This window comes from Pristis pectinata, chromosome 37, assembly GCF_009764475.1.
Source record: "Pristis pectinata isolate sPriPec2 chromosome 37, sPriPec2.1.pri, whole genome shotgun sequence".
NCBI classification, from domain to species: domain Eukaryota; kingdom Metazoa; phylum Chordata; class Chondrichthyes; order Rhinopristiformes; family Pristidae; genus Pristis; species Pristis pectinata.
The window spans coordinates 7,321,071-7,338,924 of NC_067440.1; the positions used below are offsets into that span (position 1 = coordinate 7,321,071).

At 51.9% G+C, this 17,854-nt stretch overlaps 1 protein-coding gene across 3 annotated transcripts in view; it reads left to right on the top strand.

The window, feature by feature from the left end:
* LOC127586687 (ephrin type-B receptor 3-like) overlaps positions 1-17,854 on the top strand; it is a 64,714-nt gene that overhangs the window by 43,807 nt on the left and 3,053 nt on the right. The window contains exons 6-14 of one of the 3 annotated variants that reach the window (XM_052044821.1): positions 551-678; positions 1,546-1,708; positions 3,142-3,241; positions 4,456-4,508; positions 5,677-5,799; positions 8,282-8,529; positions 9,766-9,981; positions 13,733-13,882; positions 14,765-14,958. In XM_052044821.1, the coding sequence (XP_051900781.1) occupies positions 551-678; positions 1,546-1,708; positions 3,142-3,241; positions 4,456-4,508; positions 5,677-5,799; positions 8,282-8,529; positions 9,766-9,981; positions 13,733-13,882; positions 14,765-14,958 (1,375 nt within the window). The remainder of the gene's footprint in view (positions 1-550; positions 679-1,545; positions 1,709-3,141; positions 3,242-4,455; positions 4,509-5,676; positions 5,800-8,281; positions 8,530-9,765; positions 9,982-13,732; positions 13,883-14,764; positions 14,959-17,854) is intronic. The other 2 variants (XM_052044819.1, XM_052044820.1) reach the window with 2 other exon arrangements.

Below are 17,854 nucleotides of genomic sequence, written 5' to 3' on the forward strand. Positions count from 1 at the left end.
GAGGTGCAGGCACACAACGGGGTGTCCAGCAGGAGTGGCTTCCAACCGCGCTCCACTGCCATCCACGTCACCACCAGTCAGGACGGTGAGTGTGCCGGGGCTGGGGGCGGGGTCTGGTGCACACAGGGTGGGGCTTTATACCAGCTGGGGCGGGGCCTGGTACACATGGGGCGGGGCCTGGTACACATGGGGCGGGGCATTGTAGGTCTAAGGGCGGGGCTTGGTATGGGCTGCGGGTGGGGGTGTTCATTATTAATGGGACCTTGCGTGGTTCCCCCCTGCTCCCCTTCTCTCTCCGTTCCCCCCCGGTCCCCTTCTCTTTCCGTTCCCCTCCTCTTCCCCCCTCCTCTTCCCCCCTCCTCTCCCCCCTCCTCTCCCCCCTCCTCTCCCCCCTCCTCTCCCCCCTCCCAATGGGCCATTCGTTGTGTTCACCTGTGGGATCTTGCTGTGCACGGATGCTCCACTTCCCCTGTGGTCTTGTGTGGGGGTGGGACCTGGGCTCCTGGACTGGGCTGTGATGCTGGGATACGGTTTCTCCCCACCCCCACAGACCACCCACTGGCCATCAGTGAGATCCAGCAGACCACCAGGACCAAGACCAGCATCGCCCTCCGCTGGCCCATCCCCTCCGAACTCCACGGCCGCGTCCTCGACTACGAGGTCAAGTACTACGAGAAGGTATGGGATTGTCCTCTCGTCTGTCCTCCCTCAACATCCTCACTCCCCCCCCCCCGCCTACTCGCCCCTTGCTTCCTGCTGGACAGGGAGTGAGGTGAGGGCAGAGGTGGCTCCGGGTGTTAGTGGTTGAGGGGTGGGAGGGGAAAGCAGGGAGGGGAAGAGGAGGGATGGGGATAGGGAGGTGGAGAGGAGAGGGAGGGGGAGGTTGGGGGATGGGAGGGAGGGAGTGGAAATGGGTAGAGTGAGTGAGAGGGAGGGGAAGGGGAGGGAGGGAGAGGAAAATAATGGTTAGGCAGAGAGGAACGAAGGGAGATTAAGAAGGTGGAGAGGAAGAGAAATAAGGGAAGGGACAAGGGATGAGAGGAAGAGGGAGGGAAAGAAAAAATGAGAGAGAGCCTAAGGGAGGTGGGGTCGGGGAATGGAGGGAAGGTGGATCCAGGAGGGAGAGCGTTCCCAAGAACAGCAAGGGTTTTTGGGATCAGGCCGTGGCCTCCGGAGGTGGAACATGTGGTCCAGTCGGACGCCCCCACTTCCGGTACTGAAGGAGTGCTGCACTGTCGGGGCTGGGGGGCTGTTCAAACATTAAGCGGAGCCCCTCCTGCACTCGGTCCCCAGGGTGTTGTTTTGTGGGATGTCTCCATGGTATCCTGGGTCGTCTGACTGACGTCACCCATGGACGCGTTTGACCGCCGTGTTCGGCCTGTTGCCTTGCACAAAATGGCCGCCGTCTTCTCCCACAATGCACCAGAGCCTCCATGTTCGGTGGACACCATTGGAGGTAATGGAGAGAGGGCGATAAGGACGTCGAAGGGCCGTTTGCCATCCCGGCTGGGGAATCTGACCCCGTTGCTCCCTGTCCTTCCGCAGGAGAAGAATGAATCCAGTGCCTCTCACGTCAACAGCTCCACAAACTCCCTGGCGATAGACGGGCTGAGGAGCGGGGTTGTCTACGTGGTCCAGGTTCGGGCCAGGACGGAAGCCGGTTATGGAAGGTTCAGCAGAAAGAACGACTTCTGGACCCTGGGCACAGGTACAGGAAAGTCCCAGGATTTAGTCCAGTGTAGGCCTCAGCTCTCCCCTCTTTGGTATCACTGTGGAATTTCCTGGGAGCCTCCTGGAATTAAGTATTTATCTTTAAATGAAGCAAAACCGCAGTGACTGTTGAGAACATTTTGTGTGTTTCTTCATTGCTTTGGTCAGTTGTGAATACACCAGAGATGTTAGGTAGGGGGGAGAAATCAAGTTGTCGAGTTTATTGTCATGTGCACATGTACAGTGAGGTACAGGTACAGTGAAAATCTTGCTTGCAGCAGCATCACAGGCACGTAGGTACAGACAACACACAGAGCATAAATCGTACGTAAATTATACAAGACAATGAAGAGAGAGACTGTGCAAAACAGGACATTAGTGCCAAAAAACAGAGTCAAGTCCACGGCAGTGCAAGAGGTGGTCCGTAGTGTTCCGTTGCTGAGGTAGGGTTTAGGGTTGTGCAGGTCGGTTCAAGAACCTGATGGTTGTAGGAAAGTAGCTGTTCCTGAACCTGGTGGTGTGGGACTCCAGGCTTCTGTACCTCCTGCCCGACGGGAGCTGTGAGAAGGTGGCACGGCCCGGATGGTGGGGGATCCTTGATGATGGATGTTGCCTTCTTCAGGCAGCGCCTCCTGTAGATACCACTGACGGTGGAGAGGGCTGTGCCCGTGATGGACCGGGCTGTGTCCACTACTCTCTGCAGCCTCGTGTGTTGGAATTGCCGTACCAGGCCGTGATGCAACCAGTCAGGATACTTCCAGCAGTGCATCTATAGAAGTTTATTTGGCGACGTGCGGAATCTCTTTAACTTCCTAAGAGAGTAGAGGTGCTGGTATGCCTTCTTCATGGTTGTAACTATGTGCTGGGCTCAGGGCAGGTCATCTGAGATGTTAATGCTGGGAGTGTTAGAGTATTTAGTTAGAGTATTTTCAGTCAGTTGGTTGCTGATGTGGGATCTCAAGGTTCCCATGTGTACCCCTGACAGAGGTTTGTCCAGTTTCGGTCTTGAATTTGCTTCTTTAAGATAAGATATCTTTATTAGTCACATGTACATTGAAACACACAGTGAAATACATCTTTTTGCGTAGAATGTTCTGGGGGGCAGCCCACAAGTGTCACCACGCTTCTGGCGCCAACATAGCATGCCCACAATTTACTAACCCATACGTCTTTTGGAATGTGGGAGGAAACCGGAGCACCTGGAGGAAACCCACGCAGACACGGGGAGAATGTACAAACTCCTTACAGACAGCGGCCAGAATTGATCCCGGGTCGCTGGCGCTGTAAAGCGTTATGCTAACTGCTACACTACCGTGCCTGCCTTTCACTCCATCACCACATCTACTTCCCCCCACCACCACCCCTCGGAAACATCGACCATCCATCCCGTCTGGGAATCCGCTGGCACTGAGCCTCTCGTCTTGTTTGCAGATAACCCGAGCCGCCGGGAAGAACTCTTCCTCATCACCAGTTCGGCAGCGGTCATCTTCGTCCTCCTGGTGTTGGCCGTGGTGGCAGTGGTCTGTTTCAGGTACGGCTGGGCACGTGGGATCCCTTAGAATGGGGCCCTCCCTCCGACCTGGGAACAGCAGCTGAAACTGGGAATTGCTGAGAGGGCGGGGCCAGATTATAATTTGCGAGTGTTCAACAGGTGGGGTGGCTTTGGCAAAAACCAGCAATTAATCCATGTCCGACAGGACGGAGGGATCGGGAGCAAGTGATCGGAGCAGAGTGAGAAGTGGGCCCTCGAGTTGCACAGCAGGGACACAGACCATTCGGCCCACCAATTCCATTCTGACCCATGGGCACCCATCCATAATTAATCCCATCTTCCACCACCTAGCCCATAGCCTTCTATCCCTGGGCGATTCAAGTGCCTGTCCGGACACTTCTTAAATGCCGTCAGTGACTCTGCTTCCATCACTCTCTCTGGAAGTGTGTTCCGGGTACTCACCGCACTCCAGGACGGAAAAGTTCCCCCTGAGGTCCCCTCTAAATCTCTTGCCCCTTTTCCTAGATCCATCTAGTTTTATCTACCTCTGATGTGGCAGAAAGTTTCCCGCCATCTACTCTGTCTATACCCTCTAGAATTGTATATACCTCAATTGTGTCCCCTCTTAACCCAGGGAGAACAGACCTAAGGGGGCTGGGAATGGAAGTGTATAAAGTCCAAACTGGGATTTCCATGTTTTCCTATGGCGTAGAAGGAGGCCATTTGGCCCATGGAATCTATGCTGGCTCACAGACCAATCCCATTCTTCCTGCTCGTTTCCCCTCTAACCTATGCCGCCACCAACCTGCACAATTTACAGCGGCCGATTTAACCCACTGACCCTGCACGTCGTTGGGATGTGAGAGGGAACCGGAGCACCCGGGGGAAACCCACGCAGTCATAGGGGGAACGTGCAATCTCCGCACGCGTACACACACACACACACACACACACACACACACACACACACACACACACACACACACACACAGCGCCGGAGGTTGGGATCAAACCCAGGTCTCTGGAGCCATGAGGTGGCAGCCCTATGCAATGTGAAGATTCCCCTAGTTTTGGGTCAGGGTTAAGATGCCGCTGGCGACAATTAACCAACGATCGCCCCTATCTCCACTGGTATCATCTGGCGGGTATCCCAGTCACCTCCTTCAGTGGTCTGTATCCCAAGCTCCGGAATTCTTCCCTCCCCACACCTCCCTTAAGGCACCGAGTCCTCATTGTCTCCTCTCTCCCGACAGGAAGCAGCGCAAGCGGGATCCGGACTATTCCGAGAAGATGCCCCCGACAGCTGGTAGGTCCTCCGTCTGAGATCTCTGAGCTTGAGAGAGGAGCGGGAGGAAACTGACTGGGGGTGAGGATTCTATTCCACCGTGCAATGAGATCATGGCCCATTCTTTAATTGGGCACAGTTTACCTCCCGTGATTCCCTGGCCATTGATACCCATTCCCAGTGGAGCGGCATTGGGTGTGAGGGGTGGGAAAGCTGGGCAGGCTGCCCAGACTGAGTCCTTTGGCAGGAGGTGTGTCTAGACTGGTGTTCTTGATCTTGGGGGCTCAAGATCAAGGCCTCTTGGGCTGGAGGTTCTAGATCGAAGCCCCTGGTTGTGGGGTTCTAGATCAAGATCCTTCTATTGGGGTCCCTGTGTTGGGGGTCGTAGATCGAAGTCCATGTTCGGGGATCTAGATCAAGGCCACTTGGGTTGGGGGCTCTAGGTCGAGGCCCTTGGTTTGTGGGTTCTAGATCTGGGCCCTTGCGTTGGGGGTTGTGGATCGAAGTAATTGTGTTGGTGGTTCTAGATCGATGCCCATTGGGTTGGTGGGTCTAGATCAAGGCCCTTGGGTTGGCAGCTCTAGATCGAGGTCCAGTTGAGTTGGGGATTCTAGACTGAGGCCCCTGGGTTGGGGTTCTAGATTAGGGCTCTGGGTTGGGATTCTAGCTCAAAGCCATGGATTGGGGAATTTTAGATCAAGGCACTTAAGTTGGGGGCTTGAAATCAAGGCACTTAAGTTGGGGGCTTGAAATCAAGGCTCTTGGGCTGGAAGATCAGAATCTTTGGGTTGGAGGGTTCTAGATCGAGTCCTCTTGGGTTGGGGGCTTGGGCTGGGAGTTCTAAAACGAGGCCTTATTTGGGACGGGAGTTCTAGAACAAAGCCTTTGTGTTGGGGACGTCCTTGGATCAGAGCTCTTGGACTGGGGTCTTGTCTAGACAGCCACTTGAAGAGCCCGTCTAGACTGAAACCCTCAGTCTGGAAGATGAGGCGAGACCCCTCGCAATCATTGGCCACATTGTGAGCCAGTGGGGCCAAAGGTAGGTTGTCGAGGGTTCCCATCCTCAGCGGAAGCCAACGAACGAGGGCCTCGTCTCATTGGCTGGAATTGGGGACCAATCGAACCGAGAACCAACGACGTGTTGCTCGGCGACCTGTCTCCCGGTAACCTCTTCCTCATTACTCCGCAGGTGTTCCAGGCATCAAAGTCTACATCGACCCCTTCACCTACGAGGATCCCAACGAGGCCGTCCGCGAATTTGCCAAGGAGATTGATGTGTCCTATGTGAAAATCGAAGAAGTTATTGGTGCCGGTAAGTGAAGATCCACTCTGCCAGTGGCTTGGTCAGCATTGGTCTTTGGGGAGCCTCTGTTGCCTACGTGTGTGTTTGTGCATTGGGATCGTCACCCATTTGTCTATTATTTTACATTTTTCAAAAATATATTCTATAAATAATCGGTACACATCTATCTCCACAATGGGTCACTGCCTCAACGCATCCATGAGGTGTTTGAGAGACAAGACCCACCCCCTCAGCGTCCAGTGGGAGCTGCACCCTGGTCATTCTCTCTTCTCCCCTCTCCCATCAGGTAGAAGATACAGGAGCCTGAGGGCACGTACCACCAGACTTAAGGACAGCTTCTACCCCACTGTGATAAGACTATTGAACGGTTCCCTTATACAATGAGATAGACTCTGACTTCACGATCTACCTTGTTGTGACCTTGCACCTTATTGCACTGCACTTTCTCTGTAGCTGTGACACTTTACTCTGTACTGTTATTGTTTTTACCTGTACTACCTCAATGCACTCTGTACTAACTCAATGTAACTGCACTGTGTAATGAACTGACCTGTACGATCGGTTTGCAAGATAAGTTTTTCACTGTACCTCGGTACAAGTGACAGAAATATACCAATACCGTAGACTGTGGTACATCCCCGCCGAGCTTCAGTGCGCCCCTCAGCATGTCCTCCTGCACCCTGGTCGGCAGCATTTCCTGACGGACAACACCTTACACAGAAAGACCAACAACTTCCAGGCAGACCAATGTGGGTCTTTCACCGAGCCGATGATCTTCCAGCGGCAGTCGATGGCTGTCTCGGTGTGTGTGTGTGTGTGTCCCTGGGAACAGCCCGTAGATAAGATAAGATATTTTTATTAGTCACACAGCAACATGCATTTTTTTGCGTAGAGTGTTCTGGGGGGCAGCCCACAAGTGTTGCCACGCTTCCAGCGCCAACGTAGCACACCCACGACTTCCTAACCCGTACGTCTTTGGAGTGTGGGAGGAAACCGGAGCACCCGGAGGAGACCCACGCAGACACGGGGAGAACGTACAAACTCCTTACAGACAGCGGCCGGAATTGAACCCAGGTCGCTGGCGCTGTAATAGCGTTACGCTGACCGCTACACTACCGTGCCTGCCCATCAGAGAGTGCTCTGTTATGCAGGATGAACCAAGACGAGGTTCATTTTGTCTTTCTAAACATACTATATTCATAAAAAGAGCAATGCAGTCAGTACAAGTTTTTACATTCGCCGAACCAATACTGTCCATCGATTCCTCTCACCGTGATTATATGCCTCTGTCACATCCTCTGGCGACATGTTCCTTACAACTGCCACCCTCTGTGTGGAAAGATTTGCCCCTCAGATTGAGCACAGTGCTTAAAAGGCATTCGGACAGGTCGTATAGAGTAATACAGCACAGAAACAGGCCCTTCGGCCCAACTCGTCCATGCCGACCAAGATTCTCATCTGTGCTGGCCCCATTTGCCTGCATTTGGCCCATGTCCCTCCATATCCATCCGTGTACCTGTCCAAATGTCTCTTAAGCGTTCTTATTGTACCTGCCTCAACCACTTCCTCTCTCAGCTCCAGATACAGAGATACAGACCACCCTCTGAAGTTGCCCCTCAGGTTCCTATTAAATCTTTCCGTTGTGCTCATAAACCTAGGCCCTCTAGTTTTAGACTCGCCTACGCTTGGAAAAGGACTACCTACCTTATATGCCCGGCATAGTTTTATAAACCTCTCTTATGTCACCTCTCAGCCTCCATTGCTCCAAGGAAAACAGACCCAGCCTACCCAATCTCCTGATCTCTCCAATCCAGGCAACATCCTTGTGATCTTTTCTGCATCGTCTCTCGCTTAGTCACGCCCTTCTAACATATACTGACCAGAAGCAGAGAATTAGCCAGGGCACCAATACTCAATACAAGAGGGCATGGCTTTAAATTAATGGGTGGGAAGTTCAAGGGAGATATCAGAAGAAGGTTTTTTTTACCCAGAGTGGTTGGGGCATGGAACGCGCTGCCTGGGGCGGTGGTGGAGGCAGGTACGTTGGTCAAATTCAAGAGATTGCTAGATGAGCACATGGAGGAATTTAAAATAGAGGGGTATGTGGGAGGAAGGGGTTAGATAGTCTTAGGCGAGGTTTAAAGGTCGGCACAACATTGTGGGCCGAAGGGCCTGTATTGTGCTGTACTGTTCTATTAGACAGTAGGGGAGTGGAAGATGGCAGGACGGTGGAGCTGAGCCCAAGATACAGTCAGTCGTCTTGTTTTAGGAATGCTGAGGCAAGTTCGAGGGGGCTGTCTCTGTTTCTTAATTGGGTGAATATTGGCAGATGGGGAGAGAGTTACAGAGAGAGAGAAGTGGAGTGAGAGGAATTGGGGAGCTCGTGCAAAGAGCTAGCATGGATGTGACAGGCCAAATGGCCTTTTGCGGTGTGGAGCGTAGGTCACGGTGGCAGGTGCCCACTGGAGTTTCACCAATGTTGTCATTGCAGGCGAGTTCGGGGAGGTGTGCCGGGGGCGTCTGAAAGTCCCAGGCAAAAGAGAAATCTACGTGGCCATCAAGACGTTGAAAGGAGGCTACACGGACAAGCAGAGGCGGGACTTCCTGAGTGAAGCAAGCATCATGGGACAGTTTGATCACCCCAACATCATCCACCTGGAGGGCGTGGTCACCAACAGTTGCCCGGTCATGATCATCACAGAGTTCATGGAGAACGGTGCCCTCGACTCCTTTTTACGGGTGAGCTGGTTGGGACTCAATTGATTTGGGTTGAACAGGGCCATCCATCCAACCTGGTGGCTGACTGTGGCCGTTCTGGAGTTGGAAGTCTTTGTTTGGAGATGGGTGGTGGGAGGGCCAATGCCACGGAGGCCCGGAGGTGGCAAACCCTGAGTTAGAATTGTTTCCCAGGGTTACGCTTGAGCCAACCATCAGGAACCGTCCCACTGCGGTACAGAGGGTGTGCTGCACTGTCAGGGGAGCCCAGAGCCAAACAAGAACTGAGCCCCTGTCCGTCCTGTAGGGTAGACGCAAAGATACCCCATGGTACTACCAAGCGTAAAGGTGGGGATGAGCTTCCTTCTTGAACCAACTGCGGTCCTTCTGGTGAAGGTGCTCCCACGGCACTGTTGGGGAGGGAGTGGCAGGATTGGACCCAGCGACGATGAAGGAACAAACAATATGTTTGTGGGTTCGAATCCCAGCCCAGAGCCTTGAACTCTTGCACAAAGCCCTGTCTGGCTATCTACAAGTGTGATCAGTTATGCTGCTCCCCAATCTGGCCCTAGGTTAGGGGAGTATTCTAGTTTGGGTCAGGATGGTGCGTCACTTAGATGTGTTATTGGGGCTCCCTTTTAAGGACGCCGTGTGCATCGTTTTCCTGTGAGCAGGTTCGAAACCTGCCCAAGATGTTGTGTGTGGCTCGGGAGAAGGCAGCCATGTTTCCATTTGCCTCCCAGTGACGTAATGAGAACCCATCCCATCCACAAGTCCGGGCTCCGGCACATATCGTTTTGTGTCTACCTTCGCCCAGAAAAGCAGAGAGACTCATAGGAGGTCACACCCGAGCCAGTCAACCTGAACTAAGCCCAGATATTTCACAAGAACATCCATTGGAGCCAAGGCTGGGGTGTAGGAGCAGTATAACTAATCACAAAACTTAAGGGGCAGAGTTGTTCTGCTTCACATCAGTAGATATCCAGATGTTTGATGTCGACAGAGCCCTGTGTGTGGTTCACATCTGTAGATATCCAGATGTTTATTGTAGACCGGGCCTTGTGTGTGGTTCGCATCTGTAGATATCCAGATGTTCATTGTAGACAGGGCCTCGTGTGAGTGAGTTAAAGGGTCCGAGGTGGGATTTGAACTGACCACCTTTGAATTTTGGAGGCAAGTGTGCCCACCCCGCTTGTAGCTCGAGGCCTGGTCTCATTCTGTAACCTGTTTCCATCCCCTTTGCCCCCCCTCCCCCCACAGCTGAACGACGGGCAGTTCACCCCCATCCAGCTGGTGGGCATGCTGCGGGGAATCGCCTCGGGGATGAAGTACCTGTCGGACATGAGCTACGTGCACAGAGACCTGGCCGCGCGCAACATCCTGGTCAACAGCAACCTGGTGTGTAAGGTGTCCGACTTCGGCCTGTCCCGCTTCCTGGAGGAGAACTCTTCGGACCCCACCTACACCAGTTCCTTGGTGAGCCTCTCGCTCCCCTGTCCCAACTCCCAACGATCTCTACCCCGTCCCGTTACCTCCCCTCTGTCGTCTCCCCACCATCCCAACTCCCCAATTTATCCTGCTGTCTCCTTCCCCTGTCCCTCCTCTCTGCTCCTCCACCTGTCCAATCTCTTCCCACCATCCCCCCATTCCATCTCCCCGCTCCCCCATCCCACCTCTCCCCCCTTCCTCCCTGTCCCCCCTCTCTCCCTGTCCCCCCTCCCCTCCCACAGTCTCCACCCCCTCCCATCCCACCACCCTGCCATCTTAACGCACCCCCCCCCCCACCTCTCTGCCTTTTGTGGGACTTTCTCAGGGTGTCAGGCAGTGGGCACCACAGGGACCAGTGATGGGCCCCCTGATATTCACATCATGCCTCAGTGAATTGGATGAGGGAACAGAAAGCTAAGTTTGCTGACGAGACACCTGTGGGTGGGATTGTGAGTTGTGAAGATACAAATCTAAGTTCAAGTCGAGTTTATTGTCAAGTACGGTGAGGTACAGGTACAATGAAAAACTTGCATGCAGCGGCACCACTGGTACGTAGGTACAGACAACACAGAACATAATTTTATGTACAATTTATATATAATTTATATTAGTGAAAAAAAAGACTATAAAACAAGACATTTGAGACAAGTCCACAGCAGTGCAAGAGGTGGTCTGTAGTGTTCCGTTGCTGAGGGAGGGTTAGGGTTGTGCAGGTCAGTTCAAGAACCTGATGGTTGAAGGGAAGTATCTGTTCCTGAACCTGGTGGTGTGGGGACTTCAGGCTTCTGTACCTCCTGCCCGACGGTAGCAGCGAGAAGGTGGCACGGCCCGGATGGTGGGGATCCTTGATGACGGATGCCGCCTTCTTGAGTCTGCGCCTCCTGTAGATGCTGTCAGTGGTGGGGAGGGATGTGCCCATGATGGACCGGGCTGTGTCCACTACTCTCTGCAGCCTCTTGTGTTGCTGTGCGTTGGAATTGCTGTACCAGGCCCTGATGCAACCAGTCAGGATATTTTTCACAGTGCATCTGTAGAAGTTTGTTAAGGGTATTTGGTGACATGCCTTAAGCTTCTAAGAAAGTAGAGGTACTGGCTTGCCTTCTTCGTGATTGCGTCTATGTGCTGGGCCCAGGACAGATCACCCAAGATGTTAACACCCAAGGATTTGGACTTAAGCCTTCTTGCGGAGGGTGTTGAATCTCTGATCTTCCCCAGGAAGCTGTGGAGGGTGGATCAGTAGAAGTACTTAAAGTGGAGGGAGGTAAATATTTGAAATATCTGGAGATTGAGAGTGACGGGGAACTGGCGCAGAAGAGGAGATGAGGCCTAGGGCAGGCTTGAGGGGCCGAGTGGCCTGCTCCTGCTATCTTCACATGTTCCAGACAAGTTGAGTGAGTGGGCAAGTACATGGCAGATGCAGTTTAAGGTGGAGGTTGCCACTTCATTAGGAAGACAGAACAGCAGATTATTGTTGGAAACATTGCTGACCTGATGTCCTTGAAAGTCACCAGTCACTGAATGCAAACGTACAGGCGTAGCAAACATTTAAGAAGCAAGTGGTATATTGGCCCTCATTGCAATAGGTTTTGAGTTACAGAAGCAAAGATTTTGCATTGCTTTTCCCTTGTATGACCTCAATGTACTGATGTGGTGAAATGATCTATGTGGATGGCATGCAAAACTTGGTTTTTCACTGTATCTCGGAACACGTGACAATAATAAACCAATTCCAAGCAATTCCAATTCCAAGGATGTCTGGCAACAATTAGACAGGGCCTTGGTGAGACCACATCTGGAGTGTTGCATGACGTTTTAGTCTCCTCACACATGGATTGCCGTACTTGTCACGGAGAGAGTATAGTGAAGGTTCACCACACTGCTTCCTGGGATTGGAGAGGGCCGTCCAATGAGGAAAGATTGGAACAACCAGGCCTGTATTCACTATTTAGAAGAATGAGGAAAATCTCGTGGAAGGCTACAGAATTCCATCTGGATTCGACAAGCTTGATGTGGGGAGGGATTTTCCCTTGGCTGGGAGATCCAGGACCAGGGGTCACAGGTCCAAGACCCGGGGTAAGACATGTAGAACCAAGATCAGGAGAAATCTCTGCACTGAGAGGTGGGTGACCCTCTGGAAGATGAGTTGCTGAATTTATTTAGGAAGGAGATATGGGAGATTTCACAGTGAATGGTAGGGCCTGGGGAGTGTTGTAGAACAGAGGGACCTAGGAGTACAAGTACATGGTTCCCTGAAAGTGACATCGCAGGTATATAGGGCGGTGAAGAAGGTCTTTGGCACGCCGGCCTTCATCGGGTCAGGGAATCGAGTATAGAAGTTGGGACGTTGTGTTGCAGTTGTACAAGAAATCGGTGAGGCCATATTTGGAGCATTTTGTTCAGTTTTGGTCACCCTGCTACAGGAAAGATGCCACTAAGCTGGAAAGATGCAGGAGAGATTTGAGGAGTTAACCTCCAGGTTGAGTTGGTGGTGAGGAAGGCAAATGCAATGTTGGCATTCATTTCTAGAGGAATAGAATACAAGATGGATGTGATGTTGAGGCTCTATAAGGCATTGGTAAGTACTGAGTGCAGTTTTGGGCTCCTTATTTAAGAAAGGATGTGCTGACGTTGGAGAGGGTTCAGAGGAGATTCACTAGAATGATTCCAGGAATAAGAGGGTTAACATATGAGGAACGTTTGACGGCTCTTGGGCTGTACTCCTTGGAGTTCAGAAGAATGAGGGGGGTCCTCATAGAAACATTTTGAATGTTAAAAGGCCTGGACAGAGTAGATGTGGCAAAATTGTTTTCCATGGTAGGGGAGTCTAGTACAAGAGGGCATGACTTCAGGATTGAAGGGCGTCCATTCAGAACAGAGATGCGGAGAAATTTCTTTAGCCAGAGAGCGGTGAATCTGTGGAATTTGTTGCCACGGGCGGCTGTGGAGGCAAAGTCATTGGGTGTATTTAAGGCAGAGATTGATAGGTATCTGAGTAGCCAGGGCATCAAAGGTTATGGTGAGAAGGCGGGGGAGTGGGGCTAAATGGGAGAATGGATCAGCTTATGATAGAATGGCGGAGCAGACTCGATGGGCCGAATGGCTGACTTCTGCTCCTTTGTCTTATGGTCTCGTGTTACGGGGATTTGAGGGACCAAGTTATGGAGAGAGGTTGGGCAGGCTAGGACTTGATTCACGGGAGAATGAGGAGTGATAGAGGTGTATGAAGTCATGAGGGGCATCAATAGGGTGAATGCACAGTCTTTTTCCCAGGGTTGGGAAAGCAAGAACGAGAGGGCATGGTTTTAAGGTGAGAGGGGAGAGATTTAACAGGAACCTGAGGGGCAACTTTTTCATCCAGAGGGTGGTCCGTATATGGAAGGAGCTGCCAGAGGAAGTGGGTGAGGCAGGTACATTAACAACATTTAAAAGACACTTGGACAGGTACATGGATAGAAAAGATTTAGAGGGATATGGCCCAAATGGGACTAGCTTAGATGAGAATCTTGATCGGCATGGATCAGGGGGCCTGTTTCCGTGCTGTCTGACTCCATGTTCGGACGTGAAAGGGATGTGGGGAGAGGGAGCGGGAATATGTTCTTGAGAGGATTATCCAGGATAGTATGGAATGGCAGAGCAGACCTGAAGGGCCGAGTGGCCCCTTCCTGCTCCTGCTTCTCCACGTTCCTCTTGTCCTCGTCTTCCCTCCACCCAGACTGACCGCATTCCCTCTCGGCCACAGGGTGGAAAGATCCCGATCCGTTGGACGGCCCCGGAAGCCATCGCCTTCCGCAAGTTTACCACGGCGAGCGACGTGTGGAGTTATGGCATTGTCATGTGGGAGGTGATGTCATTTGGCGAGCGGCCGTACTGGGACATGTCCAACCAGGACGTAAGTGTTCGGATCAGGCCTGCTGTAAACGCGTGACGTGTGATCGAGCGGTATGCGACAATTCCCAACTTAATTTGGCTCCTGGAGCCGTAACCTGAGGCATGTTGCACCTGGATTGCTTTCTGTCATAGAATCACCGGAGCAGGCCCTTTGGCCCATTGTGTCTGTGCTAACCATCAGCCACCCATTTACACCAATCCCATCTTATTCTCCCCACATTCCCATCAACTCCACCCCCCCCCGCCCCCAATATTTTATCCCTCAGCCACATGCCAGGGGCAATTAACCCACCGACCTCGCGCATCGTTGGGATGTGGGAGGGAACCGGAGCACCTGGGGGAAACCCAGGTGGTCACAGGGAGAACATGCAAACTCCCCACACACTCACACACACTCACACACACATGCAGACGAACACACACACACACACACACACACACACACACACACACACACACACACACACACACAGCGCCGGAGGTCAGGATCAAACCCGGGTCTCTGGGGCTGTGAGGCAGCGGCTTTACCTGCTGCACCATTGGACCACCCACTAGTTCTTCCAAGGATTTATCTAAGGGGAGAAAATAATTGCAGTGGTGGTCACAAAATTAGTGAATTTAAAGACCCAGCTGATTCACTAACATTCTTGAGGAGAACAGAATTCGTTATCCTCACTCCCCTCGGTATGTACGTGACAACGTGGTTGGCCTCTGAAATGTCTCCCGGGCAGTAAGTGTTGGCAGGGTCATCGCCATCTGGGGAAATGAATTTAAGGGGATGGGGGGGTGCGCGGGGATGGGGTGAGGTTGACCACTGAGCCTGTGTGAGGGAATGGCTGGGGTTGCTGTCGTATCTTCACCCATGTCGCTCCGTTCCCCCCAGGTGATCAACGCCATCGAGCAGGACTACCGGCTGCCCCCACCCACGGACTGCCCCACCTCCCTGCACCAACTCATGCTGGACTGTTGGCAAAAGGACCGAAACAACAGGCCACGGTTTGTCCAGATCGTCAGCGCCCTGGACAAACTCATCCGCAACCCCGCCAGCCTGAAGATCGTAACCCGGGAACTCGGAGCGTGAGTCCCACCGCCTGGCGCGTCATAGGGTTCTACAAAGTGACAGGCTATACTGACCGTCTCGGCTAGACCCATTTGGCCCATATCGCGCCCTCCCCCCCACCCCCAAACCTTTCCCATCCATGTACCCGTCCAGGTGCCCTTTAAATGCTGATGTACCTGCCTCAGTCCTCAAGGAGGTGGAAGCCATAGAGAGGGTGCAGAGGAGATTTACAAGGATGTTGCCTGGATTGGGGAGCATGCCTTATGAAAACAGGTTGAGTGAACTCGGACTTTTCTTCTTGGAGCGATGGAGGATGAGGGGGGGACCTGATAGAGGTGTACAGTCAGAGGCTTTTTCCCAGGGCTGAAATGGTGGTCACAAGAGGACACAGGTTTAAGGTGCTGGGGAGCAGGGATAGAGGAGATGTCAGGGGTAAGTTTTTTACCCAGAGAGTGGTGAGTGTGTGGAATGGGCTGCCGGCAACGGTGGTGGAGGCGGATACGATAGGGTCTTTTAAGAAACTTTTGGATAGGTACATGGAGCTTAGAAAAAGGCTTAGAAGAGGGCTATGGGCAAGCCTAGTAATTTCTAAGGTAGGGACATGTTCGGCGCAGCTTTGTGGGCCAAAGGGCCTGAATTGTGCTGTAGGTTTTCTGTTTCTATGTTTCAATCGCTTCCCCTGGCAGCTCGTTCCATCGATGGACCACCCTCCCTGGGTGGAAAAAGTTGTCCCCTTGAGTTCCTATTAAAGAGGAGGGGGTTTAAATGTTTGGCAGATGGGGGGACTGAGGGCGGTGGGGAGCTGGGACAGATGAGGCCTCTGGCACGGTCATATTGAATGTTAGGGCAGGCTTGAGGGGCCGAGTGGCCTACTCGTAGAGCAGTACAGCACGGATACAGGCCCTTCGGCCCAACCAGTCCATGCCGACCACGGTGCCCACCCAGCTAGTTCCAATTTCCTGGGTTCGGCCCATATCCCTCCAAGCCCTGCCCCTCCATGTACCTATCCAAGTGCTGCTTAAATGATACTGTTAAGATATCTTTATTAGTCACATGTACATTGAAACACACAGTGAAATGCATCTTTCGTGTAGAGTGTTCTGGGGGCAGCCCGCAAGTGTCGCCACGCTTCCGGCGCCAACATAGCACGCCCACAACTTCCTAACCCGTACGTCTTTGGAATGTGGGAGGAAACCGGAGCACCCGGAGGAAACCCACGCAGACATGGGGAGAACGTACAAACTCCTTACAGACAGTGGCCGGAATTGAACCCAGGTCACTGGCGCTGTAATAGCGTTACGCTAACCACTACACTACTGTGCATGCCCCTACTGTACCTGCCTCAACCACTTCCCCTGGCAGCTCGTTCCATACACTCATCACCCTCTGCGTGGAAAAAGTTGCTCTTAAATTCCCTTTTAAATCTTTCCCCCCTCACCCTAAATCTATGCCCCCTGGTTTTGGACTCCCCTACCCTGGGGAAAAGACTGTTACCATCCACCTTATATCTATGCCCCTCATGATTTTATAAACCTCTTTCAGTTCATCCCTCATTCTCCTACACTCCAAGGAATAAAGACCTCGCCTGGCCAACCTCTCCCTATAACTCAGGCCCTTGAGTCCTGGCAACATCCCCGTAAATCCTCTCTACATTCTTTCCAGTTTAACCATGTCTTTCCTATAACAGTGACCAAAACTGTACACAGTACTCTACCAGTGCGGCCTCACCAATGCTTTATACAACTGTCCGAACTCTTGTACTTAGGCCTGACTGAAGGCCAGGGTGCTAAACGCCTTTTTCAGCACCCTGTCTACCTGTGACACCGCTTTCAACGAACGATGCCATCTTGGCACAGGCACCAAGGCAACCTCTGCCCTCTCCTCCCCGGTGCCTCAGGATCTCATACGTTTCAATAAGGTTGCCTCTCATCCTTCTCAGCTCCATGGAATACAGACCCAAACTGTCCGGCCTCTCTCAATGGGACAACCCTCATGCGACATCTCAGGAATTAGGCTGGTGACTCTCCTTCAGATTGCTTCCAATGCAATACAGGCAATCCCCAGATTATATAAGGGCTCCATTCCCGAGAGCTGCTCACTTTCTTTGTCAGAAACTTTTTCTATAGTTACCCAAATGGTATTGCTCTGAATATGCTCCTTATATTTAAATTTAATCCAATATTCACCCTAATGCCACTCATAATTAAACGTATTGGTTTATTATTGTCACTTGTACCAAGGTACAGTGAAAAACTTGTCTTGCATACCGATCTTACAGGTCAATTCATTACACAGTGCAGTTACATTGAGTGAGTACAGGGTGCATTGAGGTAGTACAGGTAAAAACAATAACGGTACAGAGTAAAGTGTCACAGCTACAGAGAAAGTGCAGTGCAATAAGGTGCAAGGTCACAACAAGGTAGATCATGATGTCAGAGTCCATCTCATTGTATAAGTGAACCGTCGAATAGTCATCATGGAATGTTTACTGCACCACATTATTATTATTATGACTATCTTGAAGAATCCTTAAAAAAAAAATTTACGGGAGAATTTGCGTGATGTCGGTTTTCAGGTGGTTAGGTATTGCTTAACCTGGGAGCACCTGTGTATCTTTTTATTTGGGAAAAGGGGACCAAAACTGCGCCAATTGTTCCCGACGAGGCCTCACCAGCAACCCTCCTTTTTAAACTCCATCCCCTTGCAATAAAAATCGCAGAGGCATTGGTTTGAATCCCACTTCAGCAGCTGGGGATTCAAATGATCCCAAAATTAAATAAGCTGGAATTAAAAACTAGTGGACTGTCCTAAACATTTGCCAGTGAAGTAAATCTATTGTCGGTTAGGGACGGGTAATAATCCGGGACTTCAAAGTGTAAACGACAAAGAACGAGAGTCTGGAAAGCTCCTTTG